Source organism: Lemur catta, chromosome X (assembly GCF_020740605.2).
Source record: "Lemur catta isolate mLemCat1 chromosome X, mLemCat1.pri, whole genome shotgun sequence".
Classification (NCBI taxonomy): domain Eukaryota; kingdom Metazoa; phylum Chordata; class Mammalia; order Primates; family Lemuridae; genus Lemur; species Lemur catta.
In genome coordinates, this window is record NC_059155.1 from 66596327 (window position 1) to 66618487 (window position 22161).

The 22161-nt window shown below is 44.6% G+C and overlaps 1 protein-coding gene across 2 annotated transcripts in view; it reads right to left on the reverse strand.

Moving 5' to 3' along the window:
- The window catches only part of CLCN4 (chloride voltage-gated channel 4), an 80420-nt gene that overhangs the window by 5285 nt on the left and 52974 nt on the right, over positions 1 to 22161 (reverse strand). For both annotated transcript variants that reach the window (XM_045538932.1, XM_045538930.1), the window contains 4 exons: positions 20615 to 21160; positions 17867 to 18053; positions 15138 to 15536; positions 8728 to 8944 (listed from right to left, as the gene is read on the reverse strand). In XM_045538932.1, coding sequence (XP_045394888.1) covers positions 8728 to 8944; positions 15138 to 15536; positions 17867 to 18053; positions 20615 to 21160 — 1349 coding nt within the window. The remainder of the gene's footprint in view (positions 1 to 8727; positions 8945 to 15137; positions 15537 to 17866; positions 18054 to 20614; positions 21161 to 22161) is intronic.

Consider the following 22161-nt stretch of genomic DNA (forward strand, 5'->3'; position numbering starts at 1 on the left):
GATATACAAAAAAAATTTAGAAAACACAATTGTAATACACTGTCATTTAAGTAAAGCCAAATTAGTCGAATTTACCTCTAACAGGTAGTGACTACGAAGAGTGCATGTAAATATTCAAAGTGGTATTCAAATCAGTTACACCTGGTGAAACGGATGCTGATTAGTGAAACTGTCAGGACAGAATTCTGACTTTTTTGTTTCTGACCACACTAGACCTTAAACAATCTTGGAAAGTTATTTATTTCTTGTGTTGCCCTTTCCCCTCCACCTCACAGGAACATGTTTAGGAGGGAGGAAAATAGTAAAAGGGGTCTTTAAAAGCATGCAAAACAAAAAGATTAATGATGATAAGGATCGCAAAAACATTGAAAGAAAATGTCCTGATTCTACAGTGATTATTTTTTTTAAGAGACAGGGTCTCACTCTGTTGCCCAGGCTGGAGTGCAGCGGATAGCTACACTGTACCCTCAAACTCCTGGGCTCAAGTGATCCTCCTGTCTCAGCCTCCCAAGTAGCTGGGACTACAGGCCCCAGCTATTTATTTATTTATGTATTTATTTATTTTTATTTATTTATTTTTGTCACAACAGGGTCTCACTCTGTTGCTCAGGCTGGTCTCGAACTCCTGGCCTCACGTGATCCTCTAGCCCTGGCCTCCCTAGATGCTGGGATTACAGGCGGGAGCCACTGTGCCCAGCCTATTGTGATGATTTTTTAAATAGGAAGGAAATACTTAATAAATGTGGAAAGCAAGATAGAATTAGACAATCAACATTTTGCAACCCCCAATGTAATTTAGCCAATAATTATCAATGGATACTCAAACCATTGAGTAAATGGTTGCTGGAAAACAGAAAATTCACAGTCTCAAAGTATTGCTATACAGATTATGTACAAAGAGAAATATGTCCCTTTACGATGGAGGGCTCTGGCTATCACCATCTCATCCAGGTGATGGAGCTTACCATCAACTAAGTCAGAAAAGCTGACGCTGTAGTAACTCCTATGTTGGAATGCTGCCAAAAATTACTTAAACCAGATAGTAGTAGAATCATGAGGAACCAACTGGACAGATCAAGAATGTAAGACTACTGGTCTGGACTCTTCAAAGAAAATCTATGTCATAAAAAATAAACCAAAAAAAGGCAGGGAACTGGCCTATACAAAAGACGAAAGAGGCAAAACAACTCAACACAATGCATGAATCTTGCTGGAATTCTGGGTTGAAATTTGAATAGAAACTGGATACTGAATGACATATTGGATTATTGTTAATTTTGTGAAACTAGGGTTTGGTGGTCACGTAAAAGAATGTCCTTATTATTAGAAGATGTACACTTCATTCATAATTGCCAAAACTTGGAAGCAACCAACATGTCCTTCAATAGGTAAATGGCTAAACAAACCATGGCACATCCAAACAATGGAATATTCTTCAGTGATTAAAACAAATGAACTAGCACGTCACAAAAAGACATGGAGGAACCCTAAATGTGTATTGCCAAATGAAAGAAGCCAGTCTGAAAAGGCTACGTACTGAATGATTTCAACTACATATATGCAACATTCTGGAAAAGGCAAAACCATGGAAAGAGTGAAAAGATCAGTGGTTGCCAGGGGTTGGTGGGAGAAAGGGAGGGATAAATAGGCAGAGCATGGGGGATTTTTAGGGCAGTGGAACTACTCTGTGTGATACTGCAATGGTGGACTCCTGACACTATGCATTGGTCAAAATCCACAGGAATATACAACAGCAAGAGTGTACTCTAATGTAAACTGCAGACTTTAGCTTATAATCATGTATCAGTATTGGTTCATCAATTGCAATAAATATGACACACTAAGATGGCAGCAACAGAGGGATTGTGGGGAAGGAGGGGATATATGGGAACTCTCTCTACTTTTTGCTCAATTGTTCTATAAACCTAAAACTGCTCTAAAAAATAGAGTCTATTAAAAAAAAAAAGCAGAAAAAAGTGGTTGCCTGAAGGGAGAAGAGGGCTGGTGAAAAGGGACAGAGCCAGGAATTACTGGTTTTCATTCAAGCTCTTTAGGGCTACTTGACCTTAACCATGTTCATGCATTACTTTAAATACATTTCTATAATAAAACTTATCAAAATGCAGTAAAATTGAAGATGCCCCATAAAACAAGATGCTGCTCCACTAATCCTACCAGGCAGAGTCTGCGTCCTTATGTTAGTCTGCTGGGCTGCCATAACAAAGTACCCCAGGCTGGGTGGTTTGAACCACAAACACTTATTTCCTCACAGTTCTGGAGGCTGGAAGTCCCAGATCAAGGTGCCAGCAGGGTTGGTTTCTCCAGAGGCCTCTCTCCTTCGCTTGCAGTTAGCTGCCTTCTCACAGTGTCCTCACATGGCCATTTCTCTGTGTGCACACACCCCTGGTGTCTCTTCTTCTTCATGTAAGGACACCAGTCCTATTGGATTAGGGGCCTACCCTTATGTCCTCCTTTACCTTTGATTACCTCTTTAAAGGCCCTATCTCCAAACACAGTCACCTTGGGGGTTAGGGCTTCGACACAGGAATTTGGAAGTGGGGGGCACTCAGTCCATAATAATCCTCACACTCCCTCTGCATTGCACAGCTGCAGTAAAACCAGCCCTCTGCACGCTTCCCTTTGTATACCATGCGAAATTCTAAAATGTATAGTAAGATGTATAGAACTGATTTAAATAAACCTAGCTTGTTCCCCACATGTCGGTACAATCCTGCAGCAAGACACGCCTAAAGGAGACATGCTATCACTCTTCTTTGCAGTGAGATGCTGGGTTTTCTTGGGAAGCCCGTCTGCAAGTATGAACACGGCAGATGGAATCAGGGCCCAACAAGGGCTCTGGTCTGCTCACACAGGAAAGTGGCTGGGTCCAGCTGGCAGATCCTAGAAACGCTTCTTTCCATCCTCATTTGTCTTAGTTGCTTGGGGGTCAACTGTCATAACAAGGACCCATCACATTCAATCAACTAGACAGAAAAATTTTCTCAAGGGCACCATTACCCAATACTTGGCCGAATCACCATGCTTCTACGGCTGCAGAAGCTTCAGTGAGGCCCTGTCTCGTTAGAGTTGCCCTTTGGCGTTGGCAGCCACACATGGCTGCTGCAAAGGGCAGCCCAGGCCTGCGGACCTGAGGCACGTCGGGGGCTTAGAAGCCCCATAAGGAAAAGAGGTTTCCTCCCAGGGTCTGATGGATTTTGTTCCAGCTCTGATGACTGTAATTAATTTCAAGGGAGCAGTGATAGCGTGGAGAGGTGGCTTTGTTACTGGGCAGGGCCTCTATTTAAAGGCAGGTGGGTGTGCCCAGTGAGGCCCCCCTGTGCACTTGCAGTGAAATGCGGCCACCTGGGTCTATAGCACTCCTCCCACACCTCCTGGCCCCAGGAACGCTTTATCCAGGGTTTCTCCACCTTGGCACTAGTGACATTGGAGCTGGATAATTCTTTGTTGTAGGTGGCCTGCTCTGTGCATTGCAGAACATAGAGCGGCATCCCAGCCTCCACCTACTAGATGCCAGTAGCACCCCCATCCCCCACTGTGACAACCAAAATGTCTCCAGACAATGTCAAATGTCTCCTGTGGACTGCAGGCAAAATCATTCCTGGTTGAGAACCACTGCCCAGATTAAAAAGTACTGAAATATTTCTATGCCAGTTGGTTCATAGCTACTGAGCTGGACACCCCAGGATGTCATGTGACTTCTAGAACTCCACTCAGCTCCCCAAAATTCATAACTGGCACAAACTGGTGCTAGTTAATATCTGGAACCCCTCCTTTCACTGTCAGTCCTGGCTGGAGCTTTCAAACAAGAGTGAGCGTCTGTGGGTGAACAACACACACTATCGGCGTGGAGCACAGAAATCCCATTACGTGGCCCCATCTTCAGTATTTTATTGAGCAGGTATTCCGAAGCGCAGACATTCCAGGAACCTGTAAACTTAAAAACGCTGCTGCATAACCTCCATCACCCCCAGACCCACTCTTCATGGCTGTTGGCCCCAGCGGCTGCTGTGTGGAGGGCACTGAGTCCTCGGGGGCCAGGGTCAGCTGGCAGGGTGTCCACCAAAGGCCCCTGAGGTACTCTCTCCACACCACTCTGCCCCAGTGCCTGGCAGCTGACGGCGTCTCAGGAAACAGGAGACCTGAAGAAGCCCAGACGGGCCTGGCTCTGCTACCGACGCCCTTCAACCCGGAGCAGTGTTTGGCCTCCTCAGGTCGCATATCCACATTTGAAAAATAAAGGGAATCCAAAGGCCCATCAGCTAATGAGCTGACAAGCAAACCATGGTCTATCCAGACAACAAAGATTATTCAGCCATAAAATGGAATGAAGTACCAAAACATTTTCAACACGGAACCTTGAAAACGTGCTGCTCAGCAAAAGAAGCCAGACCCAAAAGGCCACATAGCATATGACTGCGTTTACATGAAAGGTCCGGAACAGGCAGGCCCGCAGAGACAGAGTAGACGAGTGGCTGGCTGCCAGGGGCTGTGCTACGGGAGGTGATAGCTAAGCGGTGCAGGGTCTCTTTCTAGGGTGATGAAAATGTTTTAAAAGTGTGGTAATGGATGCACAACTCATTTTCTACTAAAAACCACTGAATTGTACATTTTTAATGGGTGAATTTACAGTATGTGAATTATTTCAATAAAGCTGTAAAATAAATAGCTAGCTAGCTAGCTAGATGATAGAATAAACATAGTGCCCCATGTGCTATACAAAGTCCCACTCACCATCCAGATGCTAAGAACCTAGTGATGGGAACAAAAGTGATTTCACTCTCAGAAAGTATCACTGCAACATGAAGGGCAAGGGAACAGCAGAAGGATGTTTAAAGAAATAAGCATGTGCAAGTGTTTAGATTTCAACTGACCTTTCAAGTAAAAAAGGAACAATTATAAGGCCAGCAGCTTATACCTATTAAATGCCACTAAGAAAGCCATGATCAGAAAAGGAATCAAAGCAGGTGTGAGCACTTCCGTGCACACCGGCAGAGCACTGCAAAGTGTGCTCACCTCGGGTGGGGAAGGGCTCTGCTGCTGCCAACTAGTGGACAGTCCCACAGCTTAAACTGCTCTTTCGTCCTCTGACATTTACTTTCCACCAGAAAGCCTAGCTCAGGATGTTCCCCTCTAGAGTGCCTGCCTTGGGTAACACAACTTAAATTGGATTATGTCCACATTTCTCAGTAGATGACAAGCTCCTTGGCTTTTTTAAAAACACATTTTGAACCCTCTCCAGTTCTCAGTCAAAACAGATGCTTCATAAGATGTTGATTAAACCAATGTCGCTTTGAAAAAAATATGACTTATTAGTGATGAGAACGCTACTGAAACACACACACACACACACATACACACACACACACACACACACACACACACACACACACCCCTCCCGTATCTACAAAGCCTGGGTTTTGTTTCCTTATCTTCACCCTGGAGACAGTATCAAAAGATCAGGCATTTGCAGTTCTGAAAATCTGCTCCAAAAGCTCTGTGACTGTAATGCCTAAAAGTTAAGTTGGTTACACTGGCACTGGGGAAATATGAATTCAGGAGCTGTCTTGGGTTCATGCATAAATTGTGCCCTGGTCTGCGACAGTAATTATCACAAAAGAAGAAAGCTGAACATCAACCCAGAAGGAGGCAACATCAAATCCAGCAGGCTTCGTTAGTGGCATGAAATGTCCTATTTGATTTAAATCAAGTGTTTGAACTTCCAGCCCCTTTGGGTAGCAGTTCATCAAGTGAATCCATTGAATTATAAACAGCGAGATCTATGACCAGGAACATAATTCAGATTCGAGCAGCTGGGCTCTTCTGAGAAAGCTACCCGGCCCAGGCCCAGGCCCAGGCCCCTGTGGACCACCTAGCAGGACTTGGGGAAAATATGACACCATCTCTCCTACTCACTTTTCCTTTCTAGAACCTTCATAGGGAAAATCTCACCCAAATTCACTCTTAGCCACTGGAGGTTTCCTAGACTCCAACATTCTGGGGACAAAGAATTCTCTGGTTCCTGGTCTAGGTTTATGATTACCCAGGGCCCTGAGAAACCCTGCAGATGACCCAGGTCATCGGGACGAGCCCAGGCTCTAGGCCACCTCGAGTGGGGAAGGCACATGGCAAGGGAACACATCAAAAAAGCAAGCTGGCCGGAGACACGCCTGCCCTGGCAAAAAGCCCAAGGAGATGAAAGGCTCCACAAACAATCCCTTGCCAGCACTAACGTATCGGCATCTGTGTTTGTTTAAAAGATGCAGAGCGAGAAAGTGCAATTTTGCTTTCTCGAAGAACATTCAGAGCCAATTTCAGCACCCAAATCTTCACAAGAAGATCTCATGGGGCTCTGTGAGGTGTGAGCGGGCGTTAAGGGCAGAATTTCCTGCCTGAACTGGAAATTCCAATGATAACTGACACTGGGTTGTTGTTTTAAAGGAAAGGAGAAACTGCTATACACATGAGATGGCACAGGCGATCACAGTGGTATTTATGGCAAGCACTGGAAACTCAAATGCATAAATCAACTTCAGTGGTTCCCAAAGTGGGGTCTCCAGACCAGCAGCAGCATCACCTGGGAGCTTGTTAGAAATGCACGTTCTTGGGCCTCACCCCAGACCTCAGGAACCAGTAGCTCTGTGGTGGGGCCCAGAAATCTGGATTTAACCTGGAGGTTTAATCCTCCAGGATATTTTGATGCATGCTCAAGTTTGAGAAGCCATTTGATCTGCTTTAAAAGTCACCAGCAGAAATGACCTCAAGGTCTGGGTCTGGCTGCAGTCAGAACTAAGGAGGACACTCATCCTGCCAGCCAGGTGCTCTCTGGGTAAATGTGCAAACATAGTGCCTTATAGACCCCGTGCCCCTGTGCCCCTGTTACCAGAACAGCAGGAAGAAAGCTGGATGAACAGGATTATTCATTTAGCTATACATGGACATCCAGTCCAGGGCCACTCAACTGCAGCACTAGTGACATTCTGGGCCTGATTTTTGTGATGGGGATGTCCTATACACTGCAGGACATTTAGCAGCATCCTGGCCTCTGCCAACTAGATGTCAGGAGCACCCTGCCTCCAGTATGACACACAAAATTATCTCCAGACATTGCCCAATGTCTCTGGGAAGTAAAACCACCCTGATTGGAAACCACTGTGTTAAACTAGAGTGTGCTGGCTCCAGAAATGTGAACAATGTTAGATAGTTAAGCCTCTGGAGTCTATAAAGGCCTAAACTGTATGGGTTACCGATGTCTCCAAAACCCATTCCCCATCTCCTACCCCCACCCCATAAAGGAATAACATGAGCAGATAACCCCAGGTTCCAGGCTACCCTGACTGAGCCAATCCCTTTACCCAAGATTCTGAGGCTGTGGAACTTGGGACATGCCTCAGAGCCCAAAGAATGGCCTTTAGGAACTTGCACTCTGGTGCTGTCGTGGACCCTTGATCATTGCATTGCTGGTTTCCTGGTTTGTGATAACACAAGGCATAAGAATATAGTGGTGGTAGAGACAATGCCATGGGGTCATCAAATCTCTCAGTTTCGGCCAGGCACGGTGGCTCATGCCTGTAATCCTAGCACTCTGGGAGGCCAAGGTGGGAGGATTGCTTGAAGTCAGGAGTTTGAGACCAGCCTAAGTAAGAGTAAGACTCTGTCTCTACTAAAAACAGAAAAATTAGCCAGGCGTCATGGTGTGCATGTGCCTGTAGTCCCAGCTACTCGAGAGGCTGAGGTAGGAGGATCGCTTGAGCCCAGGAGTTTGAGGTTGCAGTGAGCTATGATGACACCACTGTACTCTAACCAGGGCAACAGAGCGAGACTCTGTTTCAAAAAAAAAGGAAAAAAATATCTCAGATCTCCAATAATGTTTGTTTAGAAAACATAAAGTTGTTTCAAATAGATTGCTATGTTAAGGAACATGAACTTAATATGAATTTCACCTTTCCTTATGCATTTCATCCATAAGAAACTCTAGGTGAATGCAGAAAACTGCACCCAGGAGAACCCAGTGGCATCGGAATACACAAAATGCACACATGCACACCCCCAAACATCCACGAGCTCCCTCAGTTCACACGTGTGTGAGCAGCCATATCTGTCCACACCTGCGGTGACAACTTCCCCTCCATTTTCAGATAACCCTCTTTCCAGCCCTTCCCCGTTTCTTAACCATTTAGCATGTATAAAATGGCACTACCATTCCTATTAGGTTCCCATTTCTTTTTTTAAATGTATTACTGAGGAAGTTTTTGAGTGTTGTGCACTTAACTCCATTTTTCCCAGAAGTCCTGTGGTTTGCACTGCTCATTTTTACATAGTGCTATGATTTTGAGGAATGCATGTGTCACGTTACAGGAAGACTGGCTGTATCTTCCCCCTGAGCCAAGTACCATCTGGGTGGTAGAAAAGGAATGCCAAGCCCTTCTCTGGCCCCCTCTTTTGACTCAACTGTTGCAGCCCAAACAGCAGTCCAGCCTGGAAGCCTCTCCCCCCTTCCCAGGCTACACCGCTGCCATGCTTTTGGTCTAAAGCTTCCTGTATATTTCCTTCTTGACACATTCACCACAACTTACTGACATCATCTGTCAAGGATTGGTCCACCCCGCAGACCTCAAGCTCCCTAAGGGCTAAGACCATGTTTTCTTCATCTTTTTCTCCCCAGAGTCACCAAAGTACACATTCTAGCCACACTGCCTGGCTACTCACCCGCTCCGTGTCACCAGGCACTGCCGGAGCCCCAGTTTCCGGAAGATGTCCACCACCGTCTCCATGGGGGTGTGGTCTGTCACTGTGAAAGGGCTGAGGTTCAGGATGCGCCGCAGCTTCAGGGGGTGTGGGCTGTTGGCAGGCAGCTCAGGGGGCTCTTCCGTGAAGTACATGATGGAATTGCTCACGATGCCCTCCTGCCTCTGTCTGGCGTTCTCTAGAACAGGGTGAGCAGAAACAATGAGCCACACAAAGTCCCTTGCTGAGTGACTCCCTCCCAAACCCCCACACAGCATCTAGAATCCCACAGAAGAGGGGTTCAGAGGACAAACCACACATTCTTAATGAGGGGCTTCAGCCAAACATCTTTGAAATTGGCATCTGTCTTTGGCTAATGCCATGCAAGAGTCCCCCTGTTGTGGCCAGATCACGTGCTGCTAAGTCTTGCAAGATGGGCCTGACCAAGATGGTCCTTTGGGGCCCCTCCCTGCTTCGCCTGGACTCCAGGGCACCCAAACAGCCCAGGGCTTCCGTCCGTGCTTTCCTAACCCTCTGTCACCTCATCACCTCATCACAGGCTGGAGTCTGACGTGACAAGAAACCCACTTAGCTGCTCAGTGACCTTAATCCATTGTTTTTCTTCTTACAAACTAATTTCTAACTGGCCCGAATGGTATTATGAATCCTGAGAGGAATAAGAAACCAATATGACCAGCTCCGGCTCACAGGCCAGAAATGCAGCTCGATCCCGAATATGACCCTCGAGAGCGAAGAAACAACACCAGAAAAGCTGCACCCTCACTCCCTGGATCTCCCACCTTAAACATGGGCCATTTTGTGGATGTCTCAAAGAAAGATAGTAAAACTGTTATGGTAGCAATTAGCCTATTTCTGTCTGTCGAAAAGACCACGTGAAAGAAAGCTGAAGAAAAGTAGGGTAACAGGAACTCATTAGAAATCCAGCTTAGCACAGTGCTAGAAACCCAGGCTATTTTAAGTCACACGTGAAATAAATCCATCGGTCTCAAGATATTTCTCCAAGGCGATTTTCCTTCTGTTGGAATTTTAATCTTTCTTTTGGTTCATGGGAAAAGGTTAGGAAAAATGTACAGCAAAGCTTGCCTTAAAATGGATCCTGGTTTCTATAATACATTTCTTGCCTTCTCAAAGACTACTATTCACCTATATGGTTCTTTCAAAAATAAAATTCTAACTGCTGCTTCTAAGGCCTTTAAGTGCAATAGAGTCCTCTAATGGAAAACTGGTGGAATTTGGGGTCAGGCTGAGTCTGAAAAAGGGTCTCTGTTTCTAAGAGGAACGGAGGGCCTGCTGGGCAAATCTGCACATTATATGGGTCAGGTTAAATCCACTTACATCAAATGGGATATGATTCAACCACAAAACCAGATAACACTGATGCACAACATGTTTTCAAATGTGGATTCTGCATGATACACACTGTGCACTTCTAAACCAAGATGGTTCTGTCCTTAAGCAGTAAGGCAGGGAGGCAACAGTCAACACATACTTATTTGCTCATTTTCATAGACCGATTAATTTTCTTAAAGTCCCATGTAATAGGATTTCCATCCATTTCAACAATCAGATTGAATATCAAGATTGGATCAAGCCACAAACCCTAAACAAGAACTGAACACATGGATTTTCTGAACCCCTTATAAAACCAAATACAACTTAGTAAACCATCAATCCACTTGCTAAAATAAATAATAAGTTTGTATTTCCCCACCAACCTACTGATTGGGTTAGCCCTGATTCTAACCACCGCTAGCTCAATGAACTCTTGCTCACCAGTGCACTCCCAGTGCCTGGACAATGCCTAGCACACCACAGACACAAAACAGATATTTGCAAATATACACATGAATGAATGAACGAGTAGGTCTACTAAATGGCAGCACATCTGGTTCTGTCAGCCATTAGAACAGAGCCTATTTGATTTAGGCACTAGGATGGAAAGCCCATGAGCTATTCACTGCCAAGCAAGAACCACAGGAATCAGCAGAGGTCAGAGCCAGAGATCTGAGTTGCTGCTCCTGGCAACTGCTGATCTCTTCAGAGGGGCTCTGCTAAACCACTTTGGAACTCTATTGTAAAGACATACATTAAGGCTTCAAACTTTGGAAGTGGAGGTGCTATATGTACAAGCCAAAAGCTGACGAATGGAAGAAGAACCAGCAAGAAAGCTATCTGCAACTCTCTACTAGGGTGAACCATCTACTCCCAGTTTGGACCAGAAATCTTCACCAGTCACTAAAATGCCTGCAACAAGACTATTGCAGGTAAGTTCACAGAGGACAGAGATGGTACACTGTCATCCCTGGGCTCCCAGCTTCTAGGATGATACCACCACATGGTGAATGCTGAAGAAATACTTCTTGTATGAAAGAATAAACCAACTAACTCCTCACCCATGGAATGAGCCAGTGCTGTGAGAGAACAGACTCACAGACCCCAGGAACACTTGGAAGCCTGTGTTGGAAAAGAAACCAAAACAATACAGCCCCAAATGCACCTTTTTAAAAGACCTAAAAAGACAAAAAGGAAATATACTAAATATTAACCATGGTCTTCTATGCTGATGAGAATGTGGGTGCTTTTTTTATTTTTCCTTTTGCTTCTGATTTCCCCAATATTCTATGAGTGTGTCTTACTTTTACTTTAAAAAATGTAATAAACTGCATTTTTAAAGGTTTTAAAAGTAGTTAAACTATTTTTAAAACTGTCTTTAATGTACAAGGTTTGTCATATATTCTACTATCACTGGTCTCAGTGGCCACAGCTGCCGAAAAATAATGTAGATTTTATGAGCACCTGCTAAGATTATTCAACTTGACATTTCACTTCCTAGCAGTCATACGTTCATAATGTCAAATACAGAGAGGGTAATTAATAAAGTGTTGGTAAGAGGAATTTCACAAACTATGATAGGCCAAGAAATTTTAAAAGATTGGAAATAATCACATATCCCATAAGTTACTGAGTAGCTTTAGAGCAATGGTTCTCAACTGGGAGCAATTCTGCCCCCACCCTTGGGGAGGGGCATTTGGCAATGTCTGGAGACATTTTTGGTTGTCCCAGTAGGGAAGGGCAAGTGCTCCTGTAATCTAGTGGGTGGGATCCAGGGATGCTGCTCAACACCCTATAGTGCACAGGATAGCCCCCACCACAAAGAATGACCCAGCCCAAATGTTAATAGTGCTGAGGTTGAAAACTCCTACTTTAGAGTAATTATGTCTTTATGGAGGTAATACTCCATCATCCTGTTAACTAAAAATGCTTCCATAAGCAGATGTAGTAAACGAGCAAAGTTAAAACAGAAAATTAGAAGCAATCACAGTAGTGGTTAATACGAAGATTATATGATAAAAAAGTAAAGACTATATAGAAGAAAAAGCAGATTATTTTATGACAAGTTATTGTCTACTAAAGCATGGGGAAGTCCCTCTGCATATATATTTACATATATTTTAACATCTCCAGCAGAATAAAACAGATGACACCACTGTTCTCCATGACCTAGTCCAATAATTAACAGCCCTCCTAGGCAGAAACCTCTTAGTCCCTAAATAGCTCATCTGACAGAACTGACACTTTTCTTCATGTTCAGTCTTGGTTGTAGATCCCTTTCTGCAAGTAAGCATCTTCCACATGCTGGAGAATCATTATTAAGTCATCCACCAGACAAAAAAAAAACCTGTGAGTTCCCTTAACTCTTCCCTGAAACTCTAACTTTTCCTCCCTTTAATCATCTCTGTGGCTTCCCGCTGAGTCCTCTCGGAACCTCTACTGGCTTAACTGCAGAACTTAAAACAAGAGCCTGAGCCCTGCTGAGTACAGAAGGACCCTCACATTTGCAAAGAGCAATGTAGGTGAACGCCCATTCACCTGGAACCAGGAACCCACGTGGCCCCACGTGCTAACTGTGATGGCCAAGAGGGCTGCACTGCCTAGGTGGGGCTCTTTAACGAAGACAACGGCTACATTTTGACATTCCAGGGATGGATTGAAAATAAAACATTTTCAGCTTCATGTGAGCAGTTGCTACAATTTTAAACATGATGTGTAAGAAAAATCCTTATTTACTGCACTTACTATTTTTTTCTTATCCACACTATCTCGGATCTGACTATTTATAATCTTTGCTCCCAGTTCCCTTAAAAAGTGAAATTGGCATGGGATAGTTTCTAGCTAAGTGCTGTCATGTTTCTATATTCATAAAATGGCATAAAATTCCTCAAATGCAAGTCATGAATTTCTCCACCAGAGTACAAGGACCCTTCTATTTCCACAGACCAGGAAAACAGCTTTTTTGATTCCTCAGGGCAAAACACTCCTTGCCTTTCTGCAAACCACATAAATAGCAGCTTCCATACTATTATCGGTCTGATTGAAAGTATATAGGTATTATTTACACTGCGTGGTGCCTCTTCAGACATTCCAAACATAGCTTCACAGAGAGTGCTCGGCTGGCAAGCTTCAATTTCTTCTCTAACCAGTTGATGACAATTACTGCTTCCCACTTGATTACAGTAATGGGTTTCAGCAAAATTAGTAAGCTGTCTCTTAGCAGGTGTGCCTGGAGCTATACAATAGATAATGGATTCTGTGACATTTATTACTTTAGTTTTTAAATTCAACCTTTGCTTAAAAGATTCTAGGGATTGAATACATTTTTTAAAGGCTGCTGATTACACTATTTTAAAACAAACCCAACCCTACTTAAACAATTTTCAAAAACTCATTATTTATAAGGCAATATTTACACCTAAAGGCACCTACCTGTTAAGCAACAGGACCTATAATAAAAAGAAGCATCACTGAACACTTAAACACAAACTTGCTATGGTGTCTAAAATATTAAATCAATTTTTGCTTTGGGGGAGGTAAAAATGATTGTCAAGCTAAAATTGGAGAACATAACTTATCTAAACTTATTTTTATAAAGCCTTTGATCAAAATACTTTAAAGATATTTTAAGAGCTATTTAACATTGGCAAGAGGTTTTAGAAATTGAAGAGAGGTGCCTTAGAAATGAGAAACAAAGAGCAAGAAGAAGCAAGCAGTTGTCTGGTGAAGATGTGTTCACGCATTCCACAATCAGACTGGGGAAGGTCCCACTGACAGGCTTCATGAATACTCTGGAAGATGGAATGTATAGCAAAATCGTCACGTGCATACATGAGCCGTGCCATAGGCCCTGGTCTGCCACTGGATGCTGGGATGTTGTGAAGATCGTGGAGCAAGGATGCAGTGCGGGATGGCATTTGTGTCTGCCATGTGCCAGTGGATGGGCTCTGCTGGTCCCTGCCCCTGCTGCATATTGAGGTCCAGCTGGATCTCACCCTCTGAGGATCACTGCTCCTCCCTGCCTGGGGCTCCCAAGACTCACACCCAAGCCTCTGGCCCTCAGCCCCTCTGTCTTTGGAATCCTCCTACATAGGCTGATGGGGCCCACAGGCTTGCTTCTCTGAATCACCTGTCTTTGGGGTCCTCCCCACCCCCGAGCAGCATCTCCTTCTCTCTTCCTGCAACCGAACAGCCTGCCCCCATGCAGCTGGCTGTAGCTCAGACACAAGGAAGGAAGTCATCACCCGCTACTGGCTTCTAGCAATGGCTGCTCATTCACCCACACAGGCCTCTAACTGGCAGAATCAGGTATGATGTCAGAAAGTAAAGCAAAAGACTCATATGGTGGCGAGGGATTGTCTGGGCAAGGCCTCACAATCTCGGCCAGTTGGTTAGTCTGCCTGAAAGTCTCTCTGAGATCGGCTGAGCCCAGGCAACTCCAGGATCTCACACCTTCCCTCCCTTCTTAACTTCATCCAATAATTCCCTAAATAGGCAGTGGCAGCAGCTCACCTCCTAGAGCAGGGGCCCCCCATCTATGGTGAGTTGTATAATCATTTCATTATATATTACAATGTAATAATAATAAAGTGCACAATAAATGTAATGTGCTTGAATCATCCCAAAACCAGCCCCCCAACCCCAGTCCATAGAAAAATTACCTTCCATAAAAACGGTCCCTGGTACTGAAAAGATAGAGGTCCACTATCCTAGACGGATTGGGTCCCAGGCGGCTGCTTGTAAATATTCGGTCATTTTCCAGCCAACAATGTCTACCCCGAGACTTGGTTAAACCCTGTCCCTTGGTGTGACTTGGGGATGAGCGGTACCAGCACACGTGGGGAGCCAATGAGAAATGCAGGGTCTTGGGTCCCAGCCCAGACCTGCTCAACCAGAACCTGCACTTTAACCAGACCCTGGGGCGGCACAGATACATTAAAGCTTGACATACATTCTCGTGAACCTCTTGGGTGATTTCAGGGGTACAAAGGCTGCCACCCATCTCTCAGGAAAGCCTGAGCACCCGGCTCTTTACTCACTTATGGCAAGGATCAGCTCCCTCCTCTGCGCAAACCCGATGAGGCGCTCAGAGTCTCTGGAGACTACCACGGGGAAGCCGTTGTAGTCGGTCTCCTTGATGAGCGTCTCCACGTCCTCGACCGTCATGCTGTCCTGGGTGAGCACTGACAGCGGTGGCTCTCCCCGCCGGGGCCGCATGACATCGGTGGCCAGCGTGCGGTGCGTGAACTCATCCTTCACGTCGAGAAACGGGTACCCGTTTAAGTGGATGTGGGCCTCGTAGATACCTTCTTTCCCAAAGGCATCTGCTACCCACTTGCTGGTCACGGCCGCCGCCATCAGGGGCACGATGTACTCCAGGCCACCGGTTAATTCAAACATGATGACCACCAACGACACTGTCATCCTAGTAACTCCACCTGCAAGGGAAGAGAACAGTGGGATTCTGAAACACAACCCTGGCCCCTCAGGAGGGTAGGATTTAAGGACCCTGACAGGCGGGCTGTAAATTCTCCTCACACTAGTTCCAAGGAGACATTCCCACATGCTGACCGCGCTGGGCCTCTGGAACTGTGGTCAGGCTCTGCTGACCGCGGCTTTGAATCAGGGAGCTGTAAGTCGCATGTGACTGGGGGCTCTGCACCAGTGAGGCACCTGGGCTGTCTATTCGCCCAGGCCCACATGCCTTGCTTCTTGGCAAGTAGATCCTACATGGGCTCTGCAGGCTTCTGACTGAGTGAGCACGGCACCCTCCCAAAACCCTACACTCCAGAAAATCATAGGGATGCTTACGAACTATAGACAGGAGAGGGACCCACCTTTGTGTCCCTGAATGGGTGGAGAAGAGTCTTCTACTAATCCATGTTTTTTATTTACAGATAGCCCCTGACTTACAATGGTTTAACCTACAACTTTTGGACTTTATGGTGGGGAAAAGGCCACACACATTCAGTAGAAACCCTACTTCAAGTACCTATACAACCATTCTAGTTTTTACTTTCAGTACAGTATTTGACAGATTACATGAGATATTCAATACTTCAACATAAAATAGGCTTTGTATTAGGTGATTGTGCCCAACTATAGGCTAATGTAAGTGTTGCAAGCACATTTAAGGTAGGCTGGGCTAAGCTATGATGTTTGGTAGGTTAGATGTATTCAATGCATTTTTTACTTTGTATATTTTCAACTTACAATGGATTTATCAGGATGTAACCCCACTGTAAGTCCAGGAGCACATATACATATATGTCATTAAATATGAAATTTCTAATTTTGAATCAAAAGTTTAGTTTATTATATCTCAAATAAGAAGTAGTACAATTAATCAAAGTATGTGCCTAAACTATCAATACAATTTTGCCATCTTAACAGAAGCCTGGAGAGTGATTGGTGATGAAATCGCAAAAGGTGTTTTCCACAGCTTGTTGGGAATTGAATATTTTTCCTTGCAAAAAAAGGTCCAAAGCTTGGAAGAAGTGATAGTCAGTTGATGCAAGGTCTGGTGAATACAGTGGATGACAGAGAGTTTCCAAGCTCATCATCTGTAGTTTGAACAGCATTGTTTGTGTGGTCGAGCATTGTCTTGTAAGAGGATTAGCCTGTCTCTGTTGACCAATCTTGGCTGCTTAATCGCAAGCATCCAACTGGTTTCAGTAGACATCCACTGTAATTGACTGACCAGGTTTCATGAAGCTGTAGTGGATAATACTAGCACTGGACCACCAAACAGATACCAGTAGCTTTTTTTGATGAATATTCGGTTTTAGACTATATCTCAGCACTTCGTCTTTATCCAGCCATTATGCCGAATGCTTGTGATCGTCAAACAGAATCCATTTTTCATCATACGTAATAATACGGTGTAGAAATGGTTTGCGTTTATGTTGTGACAGCAAAGAAAGGCAAGCTTCAAAACAATTTCTCTTGTGACACTTGTTTAATTCATGAGGTACCCATCTATCCAGCTTCTTTACCTTGCTGATTTGTTTTCAATGGTCCAATATTGCTGGAATAGTAATGTCAAACCTTGCTGCTAATTCACACGTAGGTTGAGATGGATTCGCTTCCACTACAGCTTTCAGCTCATCATTATCCACCTTGGTCTCGGGTCACCCACTTGGCTCATTTTCAATATTAAAATCACCAGAACAGAATTTCTCAAATCATCAACATACTATGCTTTCATTAGCCACATCCTTCCCAAACACTCCATTGATATTTTGGGCTGTCTGTGCAGCATTAGTTCCATGATGGAACTCATATTTGAAAATAACACGAATTTTTGACTTATCTACGGTTTCACAGAAATGGCTCTAAAAAACTTTTTGAAAGATAATCACAAGCCAAACTGTGCATGCATTTGAAAGAATGACAATGTACCTTCACAATAAAAATAAAACAAGAAGTGTCAAAGTGAAATGTCAGATATAACTGTCAAACTTAGTACTTAAGGAAATCGGACAATTCATACTTAACAATTTCATATTTTTTTATATATATTTACATATTTACATATATATAATTACATATATATATATATATATATATATACAGAGAGAGAGAGAGAAACAAGCTATAAGCCTTGGTGTGTTAAGCCACTGAGATTTAGCGGTCTACTTGTTACAGCAGCAGCACAACCTAGCCTATCCTGAGTAATGCAAATGTTCAAGTGCATGTCTTCCTTCTTCCCAGTCCTCTGAGCCAGATTAGCGCCCCCACCCCTCCCTGGCCCCACCTGTGGTCGTACCTAGGCAGGCCGCAGCTCCCACCATGGCGTAAAGTCCTGGTGTGACACAGTCTGCCCCAGGTCTGCACCAGTTCCTGAAGATGATCCAGTCGTGGTGATGGTAAGCCAGCTGCTCCACGCCGATTCCCACCATCCTGCCCGCCATAGCTCCCACAGCCATGCTGGGGATGAAGAGTCCTGACGGGATCTTGAGGTACACAGAGAAAAGCAGTGTGAGGGACAGAGGCCAGGTTCCCGCTTCACAACCCAGGGGAAACACAGTCCCCCTCGACAAGATTGCATTTTGCTTCAGTCTTCAAAGGAGGCACAACTCTGCAAAATAGGTCAGCTGGGAAAAGGTAGGACAAGTGATCTGACCTGCTTAGTCAGTCGTATCTACTGCAACTTGGAGAGAATGCAATTTGACACTTTCATTCCCTCTCCTTCAAAAGCTAGCCCGTTTCCCTGCTGTGGATTAAAGAATAAGCCCCACTGCAAATCACATTCAAAGTGAGCATCTGTCACTTGAGACACCACTTTCTCTCTCCCCTTGCCATGTCATTCAGACTGGCTTTTAAAATTAAATGTCAAGCCACAGCATGAAATGGAAAAGAAGGACCTGCGACTGCTCCCAGGTAAAATAAAGAAGCTGAATGTGTCACCACAGCTGCCCTGGATCTTGCAGAAAGCTCTTCAAGGGCTCCCTGCCCTCTGTAGTAGGTGGTGGCCGAACACCTATCAGAGAGAGACGAGGGAGGCAATTCCCTCTTCCTAACAAAGTGCATTTCCCAAGAAATATGCAGAATATTTTCAAGCCAGGGTAGGGGGAGCAAAGAAATAGACAATGTAAACTAAAAGATCTTGGTAGTAGCGTGTCTTCTACTTTGCTGAATGAAAATATATTTTCGTTTATCTAGTGACCATACGTGTGCTGTAGAACATGCCTGATGCCCTTGTTCACTGAGATTACCCGTGGCCACCGATCCTGAGCAGCTGCACTTACACCTGCCTGGATGGTCACCCATCTGAGGGTGGAAGCAGATCTTCAGCCTAATTCAAGTTAAGTTTAGTGTGATTTCTAGAGTTTAGAACATTGCTTAGGACATTGTTTCTTTCTGAGTTTCCCCTCATTCCACAGTCACTTAAACCCCTGTAACTCCAAAGTAGACTTCTCTCAGTAAGCACCAAAAGATGCTTCTAGCATCTTCCTCAGACACGAGAATAAATCCCTCTGTTAGGAGATGATGGGTCAGAGATGGTCAACTGTTTCATAAGTCCACAGATCCTTGTTCTTAAGGCACAAATTCAGGTTTGTGTTTGGCCACTACACAGTCAGGTACACAATTTCTTAGACTTTTTTAAAAGAGGAGATTCATAGAAATACCACACAACAGGAACACAACAGGGGGCTCTGGGGGTGGGTAATGTTCTGCTTCTGGTCCTGGGCGCTGGTTACACAAATGTGTGTGTTTTGCTCAAATTCATCGAGCCATACACATGTCTGCATGAATGATATACTCTAATAAAAGTTTTTCAAAGTGGGCAATAATAGCACTATTCGTAATAGCCAAAAGGTAGAAATAACCCAAATGTCATCAAAGGATGAGTGGGTAAACAAAGTGAGAGATAGTCACAGAATGACATACTATTTAGCCATAAAAATGAATGAAGTACTGACACAGGCTACAATGTGGATGAGCCCTGAAAACATTGTGCTATGAAAAAAGCCAGTCACAAAAGGCCACATATTACATGATTCCATTTATGTGAAGTGTCCAAAATGGGCAAATCCATAGAAACAAAGCAGATTAGTGGTTGTCAGGGGCTGGGGTGGGGGAGAAGGCGAGTGACTGCTAATGGGCAGGGATCTCCCTTTGGGAGGATGAGAAAGTTCTGACACTAGATAGAGGTATTGGCTGCACATTATGACTGCAGGTAATGCCACTGAACTGTACACTTTAAAATGCTCAATTTTATGTTTTGTGAATTTTACCTCATTTTTTTTAAAAAGCAATAACTTAATGCCAGTCTCCATAAAAGAAAGCTCTTTAGGAAGGGTTTATAATGTCTGTACTGATTTTAACACAGTGTTTAGAAGAAGAAAGAAGCTGTCTCTTCTCTGGCTTTAGGAACAAGGACATGGCATCGAGAGAGGATGTGTGCAAAGAGCCCCTGCTGTGCACAGCCCAACCAAGACTGGGATGCGCTCACTCTGTGCTGCCACTGTGCCAGGGTAGTGCGCAGGGTACACTCTGGCTTTGTGGCTGTCTCACAGAGCATGTGCTCTTGAAGGGCGGCATTCTCTTTTGGATTCCGAATCCCTCAGACTTAACACAGTGCCTAAGATATAGCTGATGCTCAGCACACATTTACGGATCCAAACGGGGCCAAACCTGGGCTGTTTCCACCACTTGGCATCACCCAGCCAGAAGGCAAACCTGTGGCTACCACCCCTTCTGGGAATGTGACCAAGTGGGGTTGATGCCAGCTCTGCCTCCCATGGGCCGTGGGTCTGATCAAGCCACTTCAGGTCTCTGAGCCTTACCTTGCCCACTTATAAAATGCGATTAGAATCTCTATTTCATAAGCTTATTGTTTATTAAAAGAGTTGTTTCCTGTTGGCTAAAAGAATGCCAAGTGCCCAGCACATGACAACATCCAAGAAACGTCAGTTCTCCTTTTGTTCCCATTACAATTGTATTTTGGAGAGTAGGTGCTGTGCCCAGAGGGACACGGGTCCTCACCCCATCTTCCTTCACTTTCACTTACCTTCATGCCAAAGGTAAATATGGTAACAACGATTTTGAAGATCAGTGCCAAGGCCAGCTGCCACATGGCCGTGTAAACCCCGACCCCGGCCGGCCGGTCTGGAATGTCATCCACAGGCCGGGTCATGTTGGGGTCGTTGATGTAGTCACAGAGCTGGGAGGACTCAAGGGCCCCACAGTCATTGAACAGCTCGGAAATGAGCTCGCTGGTGCTCTGGCGCGTGTAGGGATTGGGGTAGGCGATGATGGCAGTGATGGCGGTCACCACAATGACCTCCAGCACCGGGTACTTCCCCAGCCTGGTGGTCTTGCGCCTCCTGCACCAGGCAATGTTACAGCGGATGAAGAGGGTTCCCCATAAGCCCCCGAAGACTCCAAGCAGGATGAAGGGGAAGAGTTCAGCCATGTACCAGGGCGTGTGATATTCCACGTAAAAGAGAACAAGGCGGCTATTCCCAAAGGGATTGATGGATCGCAGCGTAAAGGCCGCCACCAGGGCCGCAAAAAACGATCTCCACAAGGTCTTCAAGGGAAAGTAGTAACTGACCTGGGACAAACAAGTAGAAAATGAGAGGCTGGCCAGACAACGAGCTACTTAGAGCCCAGCCCCTTGGGTCGCCAACCACCTACTAGCGCTTGGCATGAAAGACACATTCTAAGACCAAGAGTGGCCACACTGACTCCTTCAGCCTGGGTTTAATATGACCAAGATGCACCAACAAAGATATTTAAAGGAATCTATGCCTAGAAAGTAAAATAGATACTAATCAAGGTAGGTTTGAGCCATGTTTTTAAGAAGAATAAAAATATGAAATCATAATTCTGTTCATGGCACAGACTCTTCTAAAACCAAATAAATCTCTAGATTTGATTCTACAGACAACAGAATACATCAGGGGTTTCAAAACTCTGGCCCACAGGTCAACTCCAGCCCAGTAAATGTATTTTTACAGCATAATGAGTTAAGAATTTTTTTTTTTACATTTTTAAATGGTTGGAAAAAGAAAAAAAATTCTTTTGACTTGAAATATTCAAAAGAAGAACAATATTTTGTGACATGTAAAAAGTATATAAAATTCAAGTTTCAGTGTCCATAAGGAAAGTTCTATGGGAAAAGAGGCCATGCCCATTCGTGTACATGTTGCCCATGGCTCCTTTCACACACTACAATGGTAGAGTTGCGTGGTTGCAACAGAAATTGTACGGCCCACAGGACTTAAAACATTTACTACCTGGCCCTTTAGAAAATGTTTGCCAACCGCTAGAATGATCCACCTGGGTTACCAAAACCAAAAATGCTTAATTAAGTTGGTTATGAAAAAGAGAAGGGATACTGGAAATCTTCCCCAAAAGCTATATTGGAAATTTTTAAAACAATACTTGAAAACAGATATAGCTTGGCATGGTGGCCTGGGCCTGTAGTCCCAGCAACTCAGGAGGCTGAGGCAGGAGGAGTGCTTGAAGCCAGGAGTTTGAGACCAGCCTGGGCACTACAGCAAGACCCCATCTCAAAAACAACGAAAAAAAAAAAAAGAAAACAGATCTCTA